This window comes from Tasmannia lanceolata, unplaced genomic scaffold (assembly GCF_043159265.1).
Source record: "Tasmannia lanceolata isolate RefF3 unplaced genomic scaffold, GAP_Taslan_0.1 ptg000008l, whole genome shotgun sequence".
Lineage (NCBI taxonomy): Eukaryota > Viridiplantae > Streptophyta > Magnoliopsida > Canellales > Winteraceae > Tasmannia > Tasmannia lanceolata.
Window position 1 is genome coordinate 21616937 of NW_027518685.1, and position 24456 is coordinate 21641392.

General features: G+C 38.2%; 1 protein-coding gene across 1 annotated transcript; it reads left to right on the forward strand.

Moving 5' to 3' along the window:
- Positions 1-22599, forward strand: LOC143884789 (PROTEIN TARGETING TO STARCH (PTST)). The gene is made up of 8 exons (XM_077388574.1): positions 1-159; positions 4735-4796; positions 5601-5961; positions 11997-12086; positions 14932-15000; positions 21780-21885; positions 21987-22075; positions 22246-22599. Exons 2-8 carry the CDS (start codon positions 4768-4770, stop codon positions 22459-22461), a joined length of 960 nt encoding a protein of 319 aa, XP_077244689.1. The 5' UTR covers positions 1-159; positions 4735-4767; the 3' UTR covers positions 22462-22599.
- The last annotated feature ends 1857 nt before the right edge of the window (positions 22600-24456 follow it).

The following is a 24456-nucleotide window of genomic DNA, read 5'->3' on the forward strand; positions in this document are numbered from 1 at the left end:
GCTCCAAAACGCTTCTTATTGGGCCCCACAGCAATCCCCTTGGAATGACATGTGGATTTGAAGGTAGAAACAGACCTGTGGCCACACGTCTTCTTCATCTTCTTCCCTGCATCACAGCTGCTTCAACTCAGTAATGGCCGTACATCTACCCCTCTTCTTGTAAGTCTCTCTCTCTCTCTCTCTCTCTCTCTCTCTTTCCTGAATATATTTGATTCTGGTTATTAAAGATAAGCTGGTTTAATCCTGCAAAATGTGCTTTGAATGCTAAGAACTTACATTAAACTCTATATGGTTTGGACCTATGATCACATGCCCTGCTTCCCTCTCTACTTTTGATTTGTTCCCTTTCTGCTTCTGCCTCCATAATAGACCAAGGATTTAGGGTCTTTTCTGATAGCCCTTAAAATCAGTTGCATATAATCTAATACACATATAGTGTTATTTGTACATAATCTTATTTTAAAAATGATGTTTGCATCTTACAATACTTATATTTCTATTTTAGTTAATGGCTTCCAAATTGCTCTTTTAATGTCCCATTTGCAAATAACATTAACTTGACATAATCTTATTTGGAAATAATGACCCAATTGGGTGATATCCATATAGGCCCATATTTTTTTTAATGGTATCCAAAGAGGCACATGTTTCCTCTCTCAAATGGTAAGAGTGGCAGTTGGGTGTTGACTGAATTTTCTAGCTTAAATCAAAGCTTGCTCATGTGACTCTGAGGCAAATCTTGAGGCTTGCCTATCCTCAGAAGTTTGAGCATATGCTTTGGAACTTGGTATTCATCTCTTTGAACCAGATCAAGTTTTCTTACTCTTAACATTAAGAAACAAAATAAGAAGTTTTCTTCTATACCATGCTCTATTAGTCTGGATTCTGGAAGCAATCCACCAACATAAAACACTACACGTTTTTTTACCTCCAACCTCAGACCTTACAAGTACTAATTATCATCCAAGTTTAATAGAATTTCCAAGTTTTGTACTGAACTTATTCTGTTCTCTGTGTACTGTATATCGACATAAAACTCATCTTTCGATTATCAAATGTGAGGAACTTTAATGCAATTATTATTTCTTTTTTGGTAGGTGCACTGATTAAATCTAAAAACAATGGACCTGCAATTTTAGTTTTACTAAATTCAATTAATATTTTAGTGTGGGTTTTGCTAACGAGTGCCCTAAGGTGCTTTGGAAAAGAAATTTTACCCATGTTTTGATAGAAAAACCAAAAAAACATTTGTAGAAGTCTCAAACAACGTGAAAAATGATTGTAAAATTTCTTTTCCAAAGCACCTTAACGGGGCAGTCGTTAGCAAAACCCTTTTAGTTTTATCTTTTGAAATGGATGCCCTAGAGGATATCTACTTGTCCAAATTAATGTTATAAATTAATGCCACACTTAAGATATTTTTTGGTTGATGGTCATACACAAAGTTTCCTTTATAAAAATAAGCAAGATATTGAGTTTGGTAGTCTGATCCTATAGGCCTTGGTCAAGATAATGGTATCATAATTATATTTGAGGTGAGACAGAGTTAAATCTCCCGGCCAGAGTTTTAAATTTTGGTTTCAGTAGCCACCGAAATGGAAATGTTTCGGTTTCGGATGGAAACTTCACTGGAAATCCTGTAAAATCATGGAAGCATATGCAAATGTTAGAATTTAAAGACAAAACTTCGGGAAATGCTAGAATAAACACAAATACACACTAAGAAACCACCATATAAGCAAGACAACCATCCATAATGGTTTAAAAACATCGAAAACCTAGTGACATGCATCGTCGCGAATGCCTGGTAATTTTGTACATACCAAATTTCACACTTAATTTATATAAGTGTTTATACATAATACATGCACCGCATTTCACATTCAATTCATATAAATAAAATTATGTAACATGCTGATATAGTATACCACTATACACTTTGGATTTTGGTTTCTGTATTTCGGTCTTTTCAATTTCGGTTTCAGTGGAGATTTAAAACCATGCTCCCGGTTACGCCTCAAGCCACGAAAGAAGGCCATTGGCATAGGCTTTCGTTATGATATATCCAATGTTTGCTGTAGCAAGGGTAAAATGGAAGGGAAAAGGGGTTCAACACGTTGGAAAGAAATGGCCAATTTGACCTATGTTAAAGACGATGGAGAAATGGACAATAGAAATGCACCACTCCATCTACTTTCTCTACTTGGGTCCAAACCCCAATTTCACCAAAGTCCAGGATATCAAGGACCATTCGATTTTATCATAGGCCACGTCTGCTGATCCTATTTTAAAACAATATCACTATGGCCGCCAGCGATGGAGTCGATTATCTCAGTAGTGTAGTTATTCTATCCATAATTTGTCTACATTCAAGAAACCGTGATTGGTTTTGAGCCACTAGGAGAGACATAACCTTCTTGAGCATGATGGAAACAATTTTGGATATGATCTTATAAAAAGCCTTCTAGAAAGATAATCGAGCATAAGTCCTTGATATCTTCAGAATTCTTATTCTTCGAAATAATTGCAATGAAAGATGTATTAAAAGCACACACGTTTCATGTTATAAGAAGAATTACGAAAGGGCATTCATAATGTCATGCTCAACGGTCTCCCAAAACACCTGGAACAAACCAAAGGAGAAGCCATCAGACCTTGGAGCTTTATCATCGTGCAGACTAAAAATTGCCATCCTTAGAGAAAAGCACGTTCCAGATTATCCTTTTCAAAATCGGGATGGAATGAGAAGTCACCACAAATCCAAGGTCTCACCCTCTCAGTGGTTTTGAAGACGGATTGGAAGTACCCAACAATCACTTAAAGGCCAAAGACTTTAAGGCCAGAACCCAGCTCTCCCCCTCTTTTAGACATGGCATTATGATGGAAATAGCTAGTTTTCCTATTCCCAACCGTTAGCCATAGGGACTTAGATCTTTGTCTCTAGAAAATTTCTTCCTTACCATTGTTTTAATCCATTTATTTCTTAGGGTCGTCCTATAGGAACAATCAACGGAGAGGGGATGAACTTCATCAGACTATCAATAGACTCAATCTTGGCAACAATGTTCTACTTTCACACAGTCAAATTGTCGAAATCATCTTTATGCCACTTAGTAGGAAGGAGGAACTACTTAAGGGTTTTAAGCTTCCTGAATAGGCACAGGTTGTGGTTCTTTTTGAAATGATGGGACGACGAAATGAGACAGCCCATTTGCTTGAATCTAAACAAAGCGCATCTCATAAGACAGTCTTTCGTCCAAAATTGGATAGGGCAATGATCTGTGATGGGACAAGGGATGGTTCACTTGAAGGATATCAGAAACAAAATTTTCCAATACGTGGAAATGAGGAAGCGATCCAGGTAGCTTAGAATAGGATTCACTTCATGACTGGTCCAACTATATCTTCTTCCTTAGAGGGAAGGTCAATCAATTTTTGATAAGTGATGAAATCAGAGGATTTGATCATAACAGAAACAAGGGATGTAGCAGAAATCTCTCTTCCAGTCATTTCACCACAAGAAAATCTTTGGCCACACACCATGGGCCCACATACTAATGCCTTAGGTTAGCCAACTTAGCCAGCTCAATCCAAAGGATATTTCTCTTTGCATCTTTGCACGAAGATTGGTTTTAAATTTCCCCGAAATGACCGAAATGTTTCCATTTCCATCGCCACCGAAACGAAATCTATATGATTTCCTTTCACGCCATTATTTCTTTGAAATTTTGACCGAAATTCCTGAAATTCCACAAAAATTCCCTAAATTTGACCTAAATGGTCAGAACGACGAAAAAAAGGAAAGATGTTCTTATCTGCATTTATTTCATTTCATTAATGTAGAGAATGATATTTGGTAAGCAACATCATTAAACTGCACAACAATTAACAATATCTTATGCATGAGATGTCAAATCAACATCATTAAACCCGTCCTATCCTTTGTGAGTCTTCCCTCAAAGGAGTCTTCCCTCCTAAATCCCACAATTCACTTAACATAATGAATATGCTCTTAACTTAAACCCCTACCTTATGAACAGCTAAAAGCCCATTTAAGTACAAGTCTTGGTCATAAACATAACTACGATACTCTTAGGCCTTTAAAACTCAAATAAAAGAAACTCCTTGGGCATGTGGTCCTCTTGGTGAGCCATGGTCCCATGCCTGCATTAATAAAGAAACTTTAAAAAGGAGAAATGAGATTCTTGGCACCATCTGGGTAGAGGGACAAAGAATAAGGTTTAGATCTAAGTAGCTTTCGCCAGCTTAATGCTTCAGACCAAGCCTGTTCTATCACAGGGATTTGAACTAGAACGTTCATGAGATTATGCATATAACGTATTAGCCAATGCACCTAAATACAATGATAAGTGAATAATATGGTCACTCTGTTGGCTATATGAGGTCCAATTTTTTTGCACCTATGGTTAATACGAGTTCATCTCATATAGGCCCCCAACATTCTGGGATGTATTGCATCAGCAATAGTTAAACCGTGGTAAGCATGTTTCTTTTCAGTCTAAACAGATTTTACATGAACATATAAGTTAGCTAATCCTGGGTTTTTTATCTTCTAATTAACTACTAGAACCTGTGTTTACGCAAGAATTTCTCATTCTCTAGATGTGTTTGAAATCCCCGTTTAGAAACACAATGATAGATATTCCATGATGCTGCTGCAAATATTTCAGTTATTTGACCTTTGTTTTACCTGTATTTTGCTTTTGGTTATAGGAAATCTTGACGACAGAGAAGTAATTCATCACCATGGAGAGCAGGATATCAGGTGCTGCAAGGTATTTGAACTTTGTTTTTCATGTATTAATATTCTTCATTTGTATATTTCATCAGTAACAACTAATTGTTTTTACTTTGATCACTTATATAACTACTTAAATAGTAGACTGCATGTGTGTCCTCGGCAGTAATGCTAAATATACATTGTATTAACAGCTACAAAGTGGAGATATATTCGCTAAATACACATTGTGTGATGAATTTTATGGCTACAAAGTGGAGATATATTCATTAGACTGTGTGCGTGTTCTCGGCAGTAACTCTAAGGGCCATTTGGATACAGGGATTTTAGAATCTTGGATTTCCTGAAAATTCTTGATGGAAGAAGAGAGAAGAAGGAGATTATCAGTCGTTTTCTGATTTCTCACCCTTATTTCTCTCGAGCAAGAGAATAGGAGATCGACATGTTTCCAGGTTTTAGAAATCTCAGGATGGGGGAGAGATTTCTAAAACCTGGATTTCTTCCTCAAAATCCAAGATGGAAGACGAGAGAGGAAGGACGTCCGTCGTTTTCTGCCCCTCTTTTACACAGCTTTCAAACTAAAACCTGGATTCTAAAATCCACATATCCAAACTGCCCCTACATATACATTGTATTATGAATTTTGTGGCTGCACAGTGGAGATATATTCGATTAGCACTGGGGAATGCTTCATAATTCTGTTGCCATAAATCCAATTTATGTCTCCGTTTATTATATAGCTGGTGCATTTTGTCGGTCTCCATTTATTTATGCAGTGGATTTCTTTGCCAGCTACCACTTTTCCCCGATATCTTGATTACTTACATTATAATCTTGACAGGTGTTGTTTGGACAAATCCAGACCATCAATCTCTTGGCATTCAAGAAAGAAGGAATGGGAAAATTCCCACAAGTATTCATCTAATGTCCCCTTCAGTAATTTACGGATGTTGCATCAAAGATTGGCCTTTGTGCATCACACTTTTACCACGGTCATCCAGATTTATCAGCTTGCCGGTGTAAAATATCCTTCACACAAAGTGGTCTCGAGACGTCCATCTTGGAGAACCTTTTCTATGTCTGTTAGCTTGGAGAATGAACCTTCCTTAGCATCAAAGGGAGATGATTTGGGCAGCAGTGGTGAACTTGTTCCCGATGATTCATCTAAGGAGCTTCTCTCGCAACAATTGGACGCCGATCAGGTAGAAATTCAAAAGTTTATTATATTATATAAATCCTTCTTTAGTTCCATATTTGTAAAGAAATAAAGTTTATATTATATTCTATAAATCCTTCTTTAGTTCCATTTTTGCAAAGAAATATTGTTGGCTACATCTGCCACTTTATAATCTAACAATGTAAAATCTATTTGATAAACAATTGCAATGAACTTTATCAGCCAATGGGTTGATTTTCAATGAATATGGAAGATAAACTTGGAAACAGATTAATTTGCCATTAAAAAAACTGGGAAAATGATTGAATGATCCTTTTGACTTGGCTCCAACTGCCTTTGAGCTTCTATTAGTGGGCGAAGTGCCCTCCAATCACTTTATCAAAGCATAGCATTTCAAACATTGTTTGGTATCACTATTCTTTGACATGGTTTACCTAATTTCTTTGGTAACTTAAAAGAAGCATTGAAACCTCACGTCAGTAAGGTTTTACAGTATTGCTACTGGGAGGGAACTGCAATACACCCATGAGACTCACTCTCACTGGTCTACCAGCTCAGACTCCATTTTTAAGATCATGGGAACTACTGGGAGGGAACTGAAATACACCTGAGAATCACTCTCACTGGTCTACCAGATCTGACTTTCCTTCCTCCTACGATGATTGTCTCAACTCTCAATTATATAGCACACCTGACTTTGTCACCCATCTTTATTTTTTACTAAGAAAATAATACCATTCATTAAAAACAAACGGAAAAAATAACCTGCTACTTAATGTTTTGTGCGTACTTGCTCTTATGCAAACCAATAAACTAAACTGCAGCAATTCAATAATTGAAAACTTCCATTATTTCCTGTAATTCACGTCAAGGAAGCAGGAAACACCCTTAGGAATGGGGAGTCACGTTTCCCCGTAACACGTTTCTGAAACGGGAAACAGGAAGCGCGTACCCGAAGTGTGGGAACCGCATTCCAAAATTAGGGATTCGGGTTTCCAAAATTGGGGAATTGCATTTACAAAATTGGGGAATCGTGTTTTATTTTCTGAGTGGGTACAGGGAGCTCGGTATTTACATGTAAAGTCATGGCGGGTACAAGGTATTGGGTATTTACATGTAAAGTCATTTAAGTAAATGTAATGTCCATTTACTTAAGATTTACATGTAAATAGGGGAATACCCCCCATTTGGATTTATTAAAAATAGTTTAAAGACCAAATTCTAAAAGGATGAAAACTCAACTTTTCAGTTCTAGTACAAACTCCGACCCCTTTCGGTCATTTTGGAACGGGTCAAAATCTTAACTTCCAAACGATGGGGTATTTTGCCAATCTTAAAATTTCATAAAATCTATCATGTCCAAACATTATTAATTCCCAAAAGTCTGGTAAATATTTTTTTATAATTTGATCTCTAAATTTTTTTCATCTAGTCAGGCACTAGTCAACAAAGACATTTCAGGTCTTTAAATAAATGTTGGATCTTTACAACCTTAAATATTTGGTTCATTTTTTTTTTTGCATGATTTAAATATTTGGTTCATATAATTGTTTCTAATAATCTTTTAATAATTTTTTATTTTTTGGATTTAAAAAAAAAAATTTAACTAATAAAAATATTCTCTGATTCCGCTTCCCGCTTCCCACCTTCCGCTTCCACTTCCCGCGCTGGCAAGCTTGATTCACATCAAGTCTATAAGCATCAATCATAATTAACACCGCGCAAACTGGTTCTGTAATTCAAGAAGTTAGAAATAACTGTTTAGAAATACTGTGGTATCTACTTTGCCATATTTGAAAATTTTACATGCTGGTTGGTCAAAGAAATACATGGAAGGTATATGATTCTCAGCTTGTAGGTTATCTAGAATGAAGTGGCAATCAGTGTATATATATTATTTGCACTTTACGAGTACTAGTTTAGGTATGGTCTTAATAGTACGGAGTTATCTTTGTTTATAGGAGATGGAGATGCGCTGTGATTGCTGAATTCAAATAGCAATGCGTGTGGCCAGACAACCTGGTTTGCACAGTAGATAGCTTAGTACTTTTCCTCAGTGGGGAACATAGAAAAATTCTCCTCTCTATACTGGGAAAAAAAATTTGATCTATAAAAAGACTGTAGTTGATGCAAATGGGAGGGCCTGATAATCCTGATAATCACTAAGGGTTTGGCACACCTATTAGCAAAAGAAAGATAACAAAAGAAAGAAATGGGGTTTCTTGTTTAGTTTTTGTCGGAGGCAATTTTGATGAGTTTTGAGATGCTAGTTTGGAAAGTTTATGGACTGAGGAATTGCTGAATTTTGAATTTTTAGATGATTGAAACAGGAAAAGTTCGAATGTGATTTATTTTAGGTGGTTCTATTTGAATTTTTGAGTTAAAGAAAGTTCTAATAATTTCTAGACTGTGTGGACTGCATTGTATAGAACCTATTATACTCTAGCATGGAAATTGTAATGATTTGGGATGCATTTTTAGGGAATGGGATGGAAAGTAGTTTAATTTTCATGTATGATTTCGGAAGTTATTTCCTTAGTTCCATAGTTTTAAAACTCCCCCGCATCATCGTGGACTCCCCCTAGTCGACCCCCTTTTCCCTTGGCCACGTTCTGTGTTTTGCCCTACAATGTCCATAAAAATTCCTTTGACTCTCCCGAGTTATGACCGCGTCAACCGAGTACTCAGCCACATCAATTGCATTCTTGGCGGCGTCTGCGCCGAGTCGACAAGGATATTTCTTCAACCGCGCTCCGCTCCGCATCCGCATTTTTAAACACGGCTTAGTTCTAAGAGCAAATACAAATACTTGTAGTCTCTTATTTTATTTCAGCATTAAATTAGGGAGGTGTGTTGTGAGTTGATTTAGAAAGTATTTCAGTTTGGGATTAGAAAGTTGGGGTTTACAAAATTTTCTAGTAATATGGTCTGTTTTATATAAAATTGAGGCAACATATCCATGAAACAATTCATGGTTTCCAAGTTTCCTTTTGTCCGTGCGATTTGTGCAAAACTTTTGTGATGCTCATACTTCTACAAGGCTACAAGCTGCTTATTTTCCCCCCAAAGTTATTCCATTGCCATTCTTGTCGACCCAAACAGTTGTGACTGATTGATGGGTTTTGAGCATTACTAGAAATAAAGGAACATGTAGTGAGCTACGTACTTATACATTTTGCTATTCAGGTCTAGTATCTGTGGAATATCCGAACCTGTTAAAGGATAATTTTATGGTGGACGTTATAATTTCAGATTCTTTTATTCTTCAATGATGTTTAGACCTTGAATACACTTTATAGTTTTTTTTTTTTTTGAAAAGTGACACTTTTCATTGATATTATAATAACACTGGGGACCAGGAGTCCCAACTTGTATTACAAAATAACATATGGAGGATGGACCGGGTATACCCAGGACCAACTAGAGGAAAACATTAAAGCATAACAAGTTATAAAAACTTATCTCTCTCTTCCCTCCTTAAATCCACAGAGATTGCCTAGCTCACCTAGCTGATACAGTATCCCAGGGCCGCTTCAACACGGGGTTGCATATCTAGGAAGCGCATCTCTCCGGCTCCTCCAGAGTGTGTTGGAGGTGGGAAACCGGCAAACCCATGAGGGCGGCATCCGGGTTTTGCTCCAAAAACCAGGACTTTTTCGGATAAAGATCTTTTCTTCTATGTGTCTGATAGCCACCTCCTTGGTGAGCTCCCAAGTACGTTTCCTCGAAGCTCTTTCCTCACTCAGGAGTAACTTGAAGAAAGGGTGCTTGTACAAAGGCGAGTGGGTCTCTTCCACCGGGGCAAAGCCACAAACACTGTGGAAAGTGAAAGGGCAATCTTTAGCGTCTTGCTTAAAAATTTTCCAGAATTTCCTAAGCACATCCCCTGAGATCTCATTACTGGTTGGATCGTTGATGGACGCCCTCTCTTCGTCATAAACCATCATTCTCATCCTGTGAAGGATTCTTTCCAAAACCAGAATCTCCATGAATAGCTTCCTACTTGGACCCCCACGGCACAAGTGAGATTCCTGCTGCGGAGAATGATGGTTGTTCATTTCTGCCTACACAAAGTTGAAGTTGGATCGCTCAAGAGACCAAAGGAGCCCAAACGTCTCACCTGAAATCTGTAAACTCCGGGGAGTAAAACCTTTTCCACTATCAAGAAAGAAGGCTCATTTGTAAAGAAAATCCTCAGTTTCTCGATAAAAGAACTCTAATTGCGCCACGCGCAAGAGCAGGGTGAGAAAGACTACCGTAGCTATTACATAGCATACCCCACCATCCAAAAGTCGATAATACCAAGATTATACAAAAAACAAGTAGCTCTTTAAACCCAATCCTTAGCCAAAATTGGGGAAAGGCCCCCACCCACAAAGAGCTAGGTGGGGGCCAACAGGTACCTATCCAAGGGCACAAACTACCCTGGACGGGGGAAAGAGTTTATCCAACCGTCCAATTTTTGTCAATTTCCGCTCAAGGGCAAGGAGGTCATACTTCCTAAGCCCAAAGCCAGTTGTTGTCAGATATTCCTCGACCAAGAACCTTTTTCCCCAATCCCCGCCCACCTACCAAAAGTCCAATCTTGGGCAGCACACAATTATTTGATTGGACAGAACCAGGATTTGAATTTGGCAGGGGCCCAACGGTTCGCCGGGGAGCTTATCCTGCTACACCGGAATGCCGGCAGTTAGCGGCACTGTCAACTTCCCCAAACCAGTAAAAATCTTTGGGAGAGACTTTAAGGCAACCGACCACCCCTTATGACCGGGAAGCTCGAGACTAACTGAGCAATCCACAGGATCCTCTTGAATTTCAAATCCAACAGCGTAATAATGATCAAAGATCATGATATTAACAGGAGGACCTGATAAGCGCCAACAAAAGGTTAGGATTTTGGCCGATACGAAATTCATACAGTGTTGGTGATTACCTTCCATTTTTGTCTCCAAGACCGTACCGAACAACCTCCCTAAGGCTTCCACTGTTGAAGTGGCCCAAGCATGCAAAGGGATACCGTAGAAATTAACCCAGAGAGCTTCCTCACCCTTGGTATAATCCCTATGCCACGCTGAAAGAGACAAGAGATGATCTCCTAGGGCCTCGGATCCCCTGGTTAGGATCTTATTGGCCTTCTTTTCCGATTCAAATATAAAGAGGAGCTCATCCTTAGCCAATGAACTGGGGCAGTGTAACAATGGAATTTCCCAGTGCTTCCATGCCTAGAGCCATAGATCCTCTAGGGTCCCTTTGATATCTCTCCTTCTCCCTATCAGACATGACTTTAAAGAGTCCATTTGGACATCCACCTCGCCACCTGAGATAGATAAGGTAGAGACCCCCCCCCCCCACGTGTAATAGGACGTCACCACTATTAGGCCACATCCCACCCTCGCTATCCAGGGAGGATGGTGGACTAGCATTGGTCACCAGATTTGGGGTTTTTTTAAGCTGCCAACACCAACGACACTTATCTCGCCACTTGAAATTCACATATTCACATGAAGAGCAAGATCAGTCTTCCTGTCACCTATCCACTCCCTTCTTAGCTTTCCATTTGCGATTTATCCCCCTCACATATGGAGTTGATCTGGTTTTTTTATAGTTGATTAGAAGGTTTTTAATTGTGTATCTTATGAATCTTCTGTATCCTTGTAATGCATTAGGATCTAATTCAAGTGAATTCATGTTTATAACTTTTATAATGATTTTTTTTTTAATTTAAAAAAATAATTATGATTTATTTTTGTCTTCATACTGCCATTGTCAAAAATCCACTTAAAAAATTGCCGAAGCATGGAAATATACCTTGTTATGATGAAGAACTTTTGTGTTTGATGATCTTAATTGTAACCTTATTAGCATGCTATATATGTCAGTCCTCTATTGTTTTCTTACAACCTTAAAGCAATGCAGAATAGTTACCATATTAAGATGCAGAGTCTCTGCATGAATTCTTATTTCTTGTGGTTATGTTACATAGTTTTTTTTTTGGTAGTAAATGACATTATTTTAAATAGCTTTGACTGGTACTTAGACATTTTCTTAATTCCTTGGCAGCTGAAGTCATTGTTGTCAGATTCTGAAAGAAAGAGGCTTATCAAGAAATTGAGTGAAGCTAATCAACACAATCGTTTCCTAAAACGACAGGTTTGTAGACATAAAATTCCTAGATAACTTTTGTAGTACGAACTCCTAAGCTCTAATGTCACTAGAGTTGAAGTTGGGGTTTATGGCATAGGTGAAAAGTGAAGAAGAGAAGAAGAGAAGAAAAATAGATGGAGAAAGGGAAAGTCATATGGGCGAGTCTTACTGTCTTACCCCATGAAAACCCACATAAATATAAACATAACTTGAATAAACCACCCATAAGTGACTTTTAATCACTAATAAGTCTCGACTCTCACCCGTACAAACATAACTTGAATAAACCACCCATAAGTGACTTTTAATCACTAATAAGTCTCGACTCTCACTCATACAAACAGAAATAACTAGTGTATATAATGGAATAACTAATGAAGTCCTCGATGGAGCCCATGATAACACTCTCGCAAGCTGGTGCAAAGATATCTATCATGCCTAGCTTGAATAGAGCTTGTGCAAGTGATCTTTGCAAACACCCTATGTTAATATATCAGCAAGATGCTCATTTGTCTTAACATACGGTATGCAAATTTGTCTCATTTCCAACTTTACCCTGATGAAGTGCGTGTCCACTGCCATTCAAAAAAAAAAAAGTGTGTGTCCACTAGTCTCTCAAACCTCCTTAAATTGATAAGAGGATTCCCGTCTACTTCATTCAACCTGTGGTTTGATTCTATAAGAGTGTCAACTGGTTTAGACCGAAGCATACCTATTTCCCTAATAGATCAAAATATACTTCCTGTGAGTGATAAAGATCCCCTTCTTAGATCGAGCTACCTTGATTCAAAGGAAATATTTCAAGGAACCCAGATCCTTCACCTCTAATTTTGTTTGCATATACTTATTTAAGTGATGTACTGCCTCACTGTCGTTACTCTAACTGCTATCATGGCTATAAATATTTCGATTTCAGCTGCTACCGAAACAAAATCCAGTTGGATTTGGAAAAATACCAAATTTTACCCGAAATTTCAGGATTTCACCCGAAGTTTCGAGATTTCATCAATGTTACTGTCGAAATATGCGAAACGTACAACTTTTTAGATGAAAAGTGAAGTTTTGTCAAAATGTCGACTTTTCGACAATAACCCTAGCAAAAATCAACTCCACTCGCAGAAAGGAGAATAACAACGAGATTCCTTTAATAAAAATAAAAATAAAAACCGGTGACGAAGAATCTTACATGGTTTCGGCCGTGATTTCATACTGAAATGTTTCCTTGATTTTACAAGATTTCATACCGAAGTTTCGTACCAAAACCGAAATGTTTCCGTTTCACCGATCGAAACTGAAACCAAAATTTAAAACCTTGAGCGCTACTATATCATCCACATATACTATTTTTTTTCATCTTTTGCTTGATAAACTAGAGCCACGATTAGAGCCGGGTAGATTCCTTTCACCTTCTTCATGAAATTTTTCTAAAGGATTCATTTAGCCGACCCCAACTAGTTTGAGACAAAGGCTTTGTTGAGTTGAGTTGAACTTTTGCTTGATAAACAATGTGTTGTTACCTTGGCATTGCATATGCCCAATTCTCTTGAGGACTCTACAAAATCTATCAAACCAGGCCCGCGAAGACTGCTTCAATTTGTAAAGTGCCTTTTTTTAACCTACACTTTCCCTTCACTACGTACAAAGTTGAATACAGAGGCATCATCACATCATATCAACCTCATGTAGTTCTCCACGAAGGAAATCATTCTTTGCATTCTGCTAGTGCAATGATCACGATAGATTCACCTACACAAGAGAGAATAGCTAGAATTGAGTTCATTTTTGCAACCAGCATAAGTGCTCTTGGTAATCAATCCTATATTCTTGCATAAACCATTTGATAACCAGATGAGCCTTTTACCTCTTCATGACACCATCTGTCTTATGCTTCACGATGTAGACCCATGTACCTCTTGTAATCCTGTTTCCTCAAGGCAATACCACTAGATCTCATGTACCATTCTTCACTTAGGCCTTCATTTCTTCGTTCATCACTTCCCTCCACTGTGGCCAACCAAGAGCATCTGAAACACTAGAAGACAAAGAATAGACGATAAAGTGGTTGCAAATGCATGATAGGGAAAAGACAATGAACGATATGAAACGTCGTTATAGATATGATGTTAGAGTAAAAATTCTAATGCCCTTACAAGCATGGATTTAAATTTTGGTATCGGCCAAGCCGAAACGGAAATTTTGGCCAAAATCCTGAAATTTAGGTGGAAATTGGGTGAATAAAAAATATGATTTTATTATTTCGGGAATTTCGGCCGAAATTTAAAACCGTCCTTACAAGTTGCAATAGGAAGGTCAATATCATCTTCATTCTTCAACAAGGTCATCAACAACTGGACTGCTATCAAAATAAACTATATGAACAACGGGACGATCATTAATGGGATTAGAGGAGACAATTTGGCGAGAAGTCACAACAATGGTCTATGTCTTCCTTCTGTTGCATAGTGGCATCTTCTTTCCAGGAATTTACACTTGGGGGGGGGGGGGGGGCGTGGCCACCCCCACGCTATATGTGGCTCCGCCCCTGACTATCATCCTATAATTTAGATGTAATGGCAGAGCCAAATGCAAAATGAGCTATACTTTTCAAGGTAAGAATTTGAACAAGTTGATGTTAGGGTTTATGCTATCAGAGATAAGTGAAGAGAAGGAGATAGTGAAATTTGTACGTGTGTCTTATCCCACGACACGATGGATGCAGTCTCGTTGCATTTGAATGAATATGAGATGTTGGCTGTAATTTCTTTGTGCGAGAAATGCTGCCACCCTTTGTAATTAAAGGATGGGTCATACAAATGCCACTGATCTTCCTTTCTTTTTATGGTACCTACAGTTGCAAATAACGGAGGATGCTTTGGTAAACTACAAGAGCGAACTTGCGGTTTTTGAGGAAGAGCTTCAGGTTACTTTGTATCTCCTTACTTTTCTGTATTGAAATTGAATGAGATCACGGTTTTGTTTTGCTAAAATCAGCAATCCAGAGTCCATGGGGTTTATATTTTCTTTCTCAATCTTTTCAATTCGTTGTCCTCTTAGCTTAATGAACAATATATATTTTTTCTATTGCACACTTGATTATTTAACTAAATTACCTTGTGCTTCTGTAATCCATATATTTTACTTCTACTTGCTAATTTTAATCATTTTAATAGATACTCAATGCTACACCACATGTTCCTATTATGATGAACTAGAGCATCAAAATTTTCAGAAGTAAAGTTTTTATTTATTTATATCATCACAATGCTATATGATGTTTTGCATGAATTGCAGATGAAAAATTCATATAAATTAATTACTAAAGAGAGCTTACATTTTTCATAATTCAGGAAACTTGCAGCTCTTACTTAGATGTTCTAAAAATCTCCTATCGGTGTCATGTTGAAGAAGCACACATTGGTTATGCAACTTGCATAACAATCAATTATCAAACTTAAGACTAGAAAACTTACTCGAGTAAATACTAAATCACTTAAAAAAGGAAGCTTAAAAGGTGTATGTTATACAGTTTGGGTCTTGAGTGAAAGAAAATCCTAAACCTTTACTCCTTTTGCTCATTAAAATTGAAAATTAAAATTTAATCATAGCCATAAAAATTTTGCTTTCTGTATGTAAATATGATTTTATCATTTTCTTCAACTTCCAGAACTCCACGGTACAATGACATGCAGATAATGTTCAGGCAACCAAGTACTAGCAGTTTATTTATAGTCCAGGCTTCAATCAAGGTTTAAAATTTCGGTTTCAGTTTCGGTTTTGGACATTGCCGAATTCGGTAAAAAAAAAAAAAACAAATTTCATTATTGTGCCGAAATTTCAGCTTAAAGTTTGGAAAAAAGGTAAATTTCAGAATTTTTTTAAAAAAAATTACATTTTCTCCTAAATTTCGGATTTTGGCCAAAATTTTGAATTTATGTACTTTCGATGTCAGTCCTAACTGAAATCCAGAATTTCGACCGAAATTTTGGTATTTCGGTCGAAATTTAAAACCATGGCTCCAATACCCATTCCATATATGATTTTCGGTAACTGTCATTGAAATTGGTCTAGATGCATTACAGTTTAATTAATGTACTTCAGCTGTTCATGGTGTTTTATAATTGCGTGTCTTCCTCTTTCTTCGAAACAACATCTATATATGTTGTGATATGAACCTCATTGAACTACCCACATGCACTTGTATATGTTGTGATAATATGAGCCTCATTGAACTATCCGCTTGCACGTGCAACTTACGAGCCATTTAGTCTTACGATGGATTAACTAATTTTCCCTAATAAATAGAAAAAAAAACTATTTTGTTCTTGTGAAAATTGAAGAAGTCTACGTCAACTTAGGACTAAAATCCCATTGCGGATGCCAAGAAGGGGCTTTGGCAGGGTCTACTGCTCAGCAACTCACTACAGATGAAAAATTATCTCACGATAAACCTTTTTTTTAATGATATCTCACGATAAACCTTGTTATAGATAAAATGCGTGTTTTTATTTCTTGCATGGTGCGATAAAATTTATGTTATTATCACTTTCAGTCATGAAGTACCCATCAGATTTATAAATTAATATAAATGAAGTTAATAACATAGAAATGGTAAGATTCATGGCCACTGTTACTATGAATCCAAGTATCTTTGATGTGTTGTACAAGAAGGGATATTCTCATATTTGGTATACTACGTCTTCCTTTATGTGATATACACTAGGGTTACGGTCATTCATGTTGTTGTATGTTAGTAGGAAGTTTGTGATGCGCACTTGGGCCCACGGTCTCCCCCATAGTGACACACAGGGCCAAGAAGTAAGGGAGGTTCAACTGATTGTGAAAAATGGCTTTAAGATGAACTCATATATTAGGCGCAACTCCTGTAAAAGGTGTATCAACCAATGTAATCTTGCCCGCAGTGGATGCCATGGACTTGTATTCTGCCTCCGCACTTGACCTAGATACATTTGGTTTTTGTTGCTCCAAGAGATTAGATAATCACTAAAAAAATGCAATATTCTGACATTGATCTATGTGTATCTGGATCACCTACGGGGTTTGCATTTGAATAGCCAAACCCCTGATAGTCTTATCTTGTCGTATCCTGTAGAGTAGTACATGATCTAAGGTGTCCCTTGTGCATTTTAGAATCGTCTTTTGGAATGGGAACATTCTTTCCTTTGATCTTTTTATCTGCACTTCAAGGAAGTAAGCTCATCTAGGTCTTTCATATTAATCGTTCCCTTTAGGCCATGCTAGAGGCTCTAAAACCATGCCGGAGTGAGACTGTTCAATGAACAGACAGTTACCTGTCTTACTAGTATGCACTATACCTGCTTCTACCCATATATTGCTTTTTTGAGTCTATGAACAAATCAATCTATGTATGTAGCTTCTAATCCTTTTGACTACTCCACACATACCTCTTCTTTTAGGAACCCATGAAGAAAATCATTCCTTACATCCATCTGGCTATGGTTCCTGTCAAAGATATTGGAGAAAGCAATAACAAGCCTCACTGTTGTAGACTTATACACTTGACTACTGGACTAAATGTCTCATCATACTAACAACCTACTTTGAAGATGATGAGATTCTAGATGGTTGTAATATTAAGAATAATGAAAACATGAATGCAATGGAAGATGATTGGAAGATAATGAATTGAAATAAAGAGATCCATGGTAAAGAGCACCAACTAAAGAGTAGAAACATGAAAGAGAAGTACTAAAGTTGGATCTCAATAACAAGAGCTAGAAATAAAAGATTAGGACAAGACTTAGATTCAAAGGCCTTTGATAGAAGAAGGATAGATCACCAAGGGAATCACACTGATGGCCTTCCTAGGGCATCACACTATAGGGATGTCAAGGCATCACTCATGACATTGGACATCACATCCAAGTCTTGCGTAGAAGGCAAATAAATTTTCATTCATAAATCTCATCATGCTTTTGCCTAAGGCTTACATACATATAATAGTCTCTCCCTCAACTTCTAGTCTTCTCATAATATTTTTCTTATGGTGCTGCATGTACACACAAGTACAACAAAAAAATTGCAGTGGGGCTACGATACAAATCGCTCAATTGGTGGGCCCTAACTGAAATAGGTCGTGCACCAAAAGGAATCTCCATAGGATGATCCTAACCCTCTGATCTTTAGAGGTTTCTAATATTGTGTCATCTGTTTTAGAACTCTAGAGACTAGAAGGTTAGGATAATCCTATGGAGATGATTTTTAAGGAACTACCTATTTAAGTCAGCACCCAACAATCAGTGGTTTGGATCATCCAATAATTTGGACGCCACTGCACTTTTTTGTTGTACTTGCATGTAAGTGCAGGCACCGTATAAAAACTCCTCTTAACTCAAAACCGTAACATGTGAGCCCTATTATGACAACTCTAGAAGGTTCCCAATTAAAATTTTCAAAATTAAAAAAACTAATAACACGTGAGTGAATAGTGCTGAGCAAATAGTTAACCCTAACTAAAACAAACTACTAACAAATCCCAAATACATCATAATTAAAATCCCCAACAGGACCAATATATCACTATGAAATTATAAGAAAAACCCCAAGTATTATTGATGGAAATGAATCAAATACATGTGATCCAAACCCTAAGCAATTCTAACATAAAAAAAATAAAATAATCAATCTTTCCAAATCTGGTTTCTTTGCTGAAAAACCGGTTTTCCAGATCTAGTTGCAGAAATACACCAAATAGATCGCACAACTGGTAGTATGAACATATCACATCAGCAAGAGTTGTCTCCTTCAATATCGAATAGAGAAAAATAAAATCTCGTTTGCAATGATCTGATACCAAGAAGTGAATCTGGATCTATAGACCTAGAGTTTCTGAGAAAAGAAGGAAGAAAGGAGATGATACGAAAATAGGGAAAAGGGGAAATCATGGAGTGAATAGTTCACCCCTGTTGGACGCATCATTTTGCTCGGACTGGGGCTGAACACAGTCTAGCACTCCGATAACGAGCACAATTGTGATTTCGAATAACGAGCCAAAGACCCTGATCCCCAGACCATAGAAGGCCTCATCTGAGAAGAGGACACAACAAACCCTAGAAAACCTTTCCCCTAAACACCCAAGTTCCAAAACAAAAGAGGGACAAAGCACCCATGAGGAGTCCGAACGTACGGCTACCTGGACGGTCGGTAGGTCGGACCCCAGCTCTCCGGTAAGCGTGTGCTGCAAAAACTCATCTTCACATGTGTGCCTCCCAATCATTGTAACATTGACACTTTTTTGGAGAAAATCCCGGAGTGGTCCAGCTACTGCTCAATGATCGGTGCGTCTGGACGGATGCCACCACAGTTGTAAATTTCGTTTCGTTTCGTCCGAAATGGACGGAACGTTTTGGTTTCGGCCGAAAACCGGAACGAAATGACGAAAACCTCGTTTTTTTCCAGATCTCGGCCGAAATTGACCGAAATTGACCGGAATTTACTGAAATTTACAGAAATTTGAGGAAATTTGACAAATTTACCGAAAAGTTTCGAACGAAATTGTGTTTCGGTGGCCAAAACGAAATGGCCATCGAAACGAAATTTACAACTATGGATGCCACAGATCATGGGTGGTGCCACTGGAAATCTCCCCCCTTTCAATCTAACAACGACCTTTAACTGACTAACCACCATCGTCATACCTAAAAAGTGCCTGAAAAAGTGGACGTCTGGCCCGATTGCGGCCCTGTTCGGCTAGGTGCCTGAAAAGATTCTATTCCTCTCTCAGTTATAAATAGATGATTATTTCCCTAGAGGAAATGGGACGGATTTTTTTCGAGAGAAGGACCTTTTAGAGGATTCCTATCAGAGGCACTCCTGACCAAATCCCCGGTGAGGTCTCACCAGTAGACTCCAACCTCTCCTTTGGCCACCAGCAAACTATCAACTCGAATATCTAGAACTGCAGCCAAACCATGAGGTGCCTTTCGAACCCATAGTGTACCTTGATGGCTAACTCAAGAAGGGGAGGAAATTTGGTTCAAGAAGCACAACGTCACTCGCCGTGTTACCACTTATCGAGAGAACAGGCTTGGTTCTCCCTCTGAGGGGTGAACCAAAAACGACTGTCATTTTGACTTTTGAGTTTGCCCTGCAGGTATACTGTCTTGGTTTCCAGCTCATTCATCATCTAATGACATTATCGTTTCTTTCCTGCTATTTTCTTTGATTTCGTTGGCCCGTTGACCAAGGAAAGGGAAAGAGTTTACCCCTTCGGCTCTTGGCCTCATAAGGGTTTCAGACCGGTGATTCATCTTGAATCTTTGCACGTCCATACCAACACCTTATAGAGCCCCTTCTTCACATCAGACAAAGGTGCCGAACCACTGCCCCTAAAGTTCAAATACGGTACCAGATCCCTTACCATTTCCCACATGTAGAAGGCTCCCCGGTGTAAGGATTCGGCCCTCTCCAACGAAATCAGAGTAGCGCCTCATTTCAATAAGTTGAATTCCGTAAGAAAAAAATCACTCATTTCAACTCTTGGTGGCACTGTGGAAGTCCAAAAAGAGGAAGCTGCGCTCATCAGAGCAAACCCCTGAAAAGGAGCAGAGCCACCAGAAACCATAGGTTGAGCTCAGCTCTGAATGAGGGAAGCTCTGATATGTTCGGACCTATCCCTCTAGGATGGTGTTTGATTGGGCCTTCCACCACCTCCAGATTCCTTGACCCTAGGGTCTGTTCAAACTTGCTTCATGTTTGTCCGAATTGGTTCAAACAAGAAAATGAGCTCTTCTCTGTTTTTTTTCTTCCGTCACTCTTCTACCCAAGCCTTGATTTCTTTCATTCACTCGTCTGTTTCAGAATGCTAAAGGTAGCTCATCATGCCTTCGAGCAACAACCAAAATCCTCCTTCATGAGTAGAGACTGATAATTTGATCAAGCGGGGCCAATGCCTAACCCCTTCTGGCTTCGTAACCACCTAATCAGAGTCATATTGGCGACTCTAAAAAAGAGACGGACCATCCTATTCGCAAAATGACTCGGTCCGCCGCCTTCATTATCCGGAGATGTGTCACTCCTCGTAGAGGTTGCACATCCTCCATGGTCGATCGTCAAGCAAGCAAAATTCCCTCCCCAGCAGAAGCCATGTAAAAACAAAATGACAAAGCCCAGGATATAAAACATCAGAAAAAAGGGGCTTCAGTGAAGGGCGCACGTCCCTCGGGTCTGCCACAATCCCCATGTCTGATGACTCAGATCACGTTCCTTTGTATATGTCACTTGAAGAGACTCATGTAAATTATATTTGAGCCCTATCAAGCTAATGCAAATAAACAAATAATAAACTTACAAAGGGTTGGCCTCTACTAACATCTCAAATAAAGTAACCTATATGAGTGTAGAAGTAAGGTCACTCCTAAGGTGATTAAGCTAATCTTTTCAACACTCAGGGAACTGGGATTGTGATACAAAGTCTTGTTATGCATATATATTCCAGCCACCCGCACAAATGCCCTATAATTTGCTCATGGGCCCAAAGGATTTTTAGTCAATGAAGATGTGTGGTAGGAGTTCTATTTTTCACCATACATTCCCTCATATAATAAGCATAATGCAGATGACAGTTAAATACATGTATGTATTTATAGTTAATCATTTGCTACTGTTGTTCATAACCGCCCACAGTCATAATGTTTTTAATCCATGATTTTTTGCAAGCAGATTTTGATTGGACTGGCACAGGAAATAGCAAAGTCTGACATCCAGCTTGGTTCAAGAAAGATTTATGGGAAGTACATTCCATCTTATCTTCTTTCCAGATTAGAAGGTATCTTAGTAACTTTTGTGGAATGAGCACATTCATTTTCTGAAGTTTTGGCATGTTCTTGTCTCAGATTTTCACAAATGTCTTGTCCCCACCTCTTGCAGCTTTCCAGGGAAAATTAAAAGAACAGATAAAGGATGTGGATTCTGTAAATGTCAAGGAAGTTGACTTGTTCTGGTTTGGCATGGCTGAGGTATGAACAGAATATCTTTCTTCACGTAGTATCCATTTGGATAATTTTACTCTGGTAAACTGTAAAAGGATTGGGTGGATATAAATACTATTCAGATGGTAATTCCCAAGAATAAATGCTTGATTAGTGTTTGGAAAATCTGTCATTTTCCAATCTCTCTTGGTCATCAGATTGTGCAAGTAATGGGCTCTTTTGATGGCTGGAGTCAAGGAGAGCAGTTGGCACCAGAATATACAGGTGATTTCAACAAATTCGCCACAACTCTGAAGCTTAGACCTGGAAGATACGAGATCAAGTTCATGGTGGATGGAGAGTGGCAATTATCGCCAGAACTCCCCACTACGGGTGAGGGTCTGATGCAAAACAATCTTTTAATTGTTAAATAGTCACAGTTTGTGTGTTTTGTTTCCAAGTTATCTTCGCATTCAAGCAACAAATAATGTGTAATATCAGAGGAATAAAATTGATTAGTTACAACCTCATTGATTCATCCATTATCACATGTTCTATTTATTGTTAAGAAATGACTCGTTCTCTTTTTTATGCACAAAACATACTAAAAGCAAAAGCAAAAGCAAAAGCAAAAGCAGATTGATGATGTCTTGATGGATTAGCCAGGTAAAGAAAGACCTGAGAAAGAATGACATTGGAGGTGGCTGTGGTGTTACAAGTATTTGTGTGTCATGGGTATTTTGGCCTATTTGACCAAACCCATATAAATATGACTTGTAACCTATTATTCGTACATGATGATGAAAGTTGACATGAGATTCCAAGGAGTCCCCTCTCTCCTCTCTTCTTTGTTTCTTAAGTACTTCAAAGCTAGTTTTTACATGGTATCAGAGTGGGAAGATCAAGATCCAAGGGCTCATATCCTTGCAACTCGTGTCGTTTTTTTCGGTCTCCTTATTTTCTTTACCATTCTTTTCATCGCATAATCAGGCCTCTATTCTCCCTTTGCTTGGCTTTAATCTTTCTATTTTTTCATTCTTTTCATTCCCACAGTTCGTCAAACTGATTAGGCATTTCGTTCTAACCCCTTGAATCCTCTAGGTTCTATTTGGATGCACAGTAATTAGAAGTAGAAGGAAAGTAAAATGATGTCATTGTTCAAGTAAAAACAAATTAGAAGTAAAAATCATGTTTACTCTCCCTTTCCTCTTGATTTGGAAGAAACTCAAAAGGCTACTATCTGGAAAACTCCCTGCACATAAAGAAAGTAGAATGAACAGTGATTTGGGAACCAAACGTCTCTGGAAAGGGAAAAATGCTATTTTGGTTGTAGCCAACCAGCCACCAAGGATTTTCTCCCTCTTTCTCAATCTTTATTCTCTTGAATTTGCTAACTTAAACATCACTCAAGTGACGTGCCTACTAGCAACCCACATAGGTTCTTTCCCTTTATACATAAATAGGGCCTACTCTTATTCATTTAAGTTGGTGCATTTTAGCACAAAGAATTAGAATTTAGGTGCAAACTTGCAAATCTTTTGCAAAACCCAGATCCCACGAATTTTCTTTCCCTTAATCATGAAAATGCAAGACCCAAATCTCTTTGAATATTCAATCAGAGAATGGCCATTCACATTATCAACATGCTCCCATCAACTACTCCCAACCAGTCATCTCTTGCACATCTAGTCACAAGTATAGATCTTGATTAATACTCATCTTCGCTCATGAGGTTGTATCTATTACATTCATGTTCCATCTGCTACTCTTTCGAACTCTTTTTGAAGTTCTCAACCTATATCACCAAATCTCCCGTGATCGCCAAAGCTACAATGATCACCACAGGGGTTACAAATGCTACTGATTTTCTGCATGGAAGATTTTGATCCCACGCCATGTTTCCCCGATGAGTTTCACCTTTATGTCACAAACCCTTGTGCGTGAGCTTAAGAGGATGAGTAGTACACATCACTGAGATGTCGACATACCTATATTCACATCAACTTTCCCGCCTAACACTGATACCACATGACATCTCACAGCATTATGTTCATTTGAACAAGGACAACCAAGTGTTGGCAACACAGTCCATCAAGGTGCTGATGAACCTATGTCATTCATTGAGGCTGCCTGAGATGACAGATCAATAGAAGTCATGCAAGAAGTCAAGCTGTGTTGTGTACATCTACATGGTTTTAAATTTGGGTCAGGTTGTGTTGTGTACATGGTTATAAATTTCGGCCGAAATCCGAAATTTCACGAAATCTGAAATTTTGGGTTTACTAAATTTCGGCCGAATAGTACTATTCTGAAATTTCGGCTGAAATTTCAGAAATAATAAAATAACACTTTTTTATTAACGCATTTCAGCCGAAATTTCTGCATTTCGGCCGAAATTGGTACCGAAACCGAAATTTAAAACCATGGTT

What these genes read in the sequence shown, in the direction of transcription:
- LOC143884789 (XM_077388574.1), top strand. Translation starts at nt 4,768, where the DNA reads ATGGAGAGCAGGATATCAGGTGCTGCAAG. An exon ending in TTTTTGAGGAAGAGCTTCAG is followed by an intron (nt 15,001 to 21,779) that starts GTTACTTTGTAT and finishes TTTTGCAAGCAG; the next exon opens with ATTTTGATTGGACTGGCACA. An exon ending in TCTGGTTTGGCATGGCTGAG is followed by an intron (nt 22,076 to 22,245) that starts GTATGAACAGAA and finishes CTTGGTCATCAG; the next exon opens with ATTGTGCAAGTAATGGGCTC.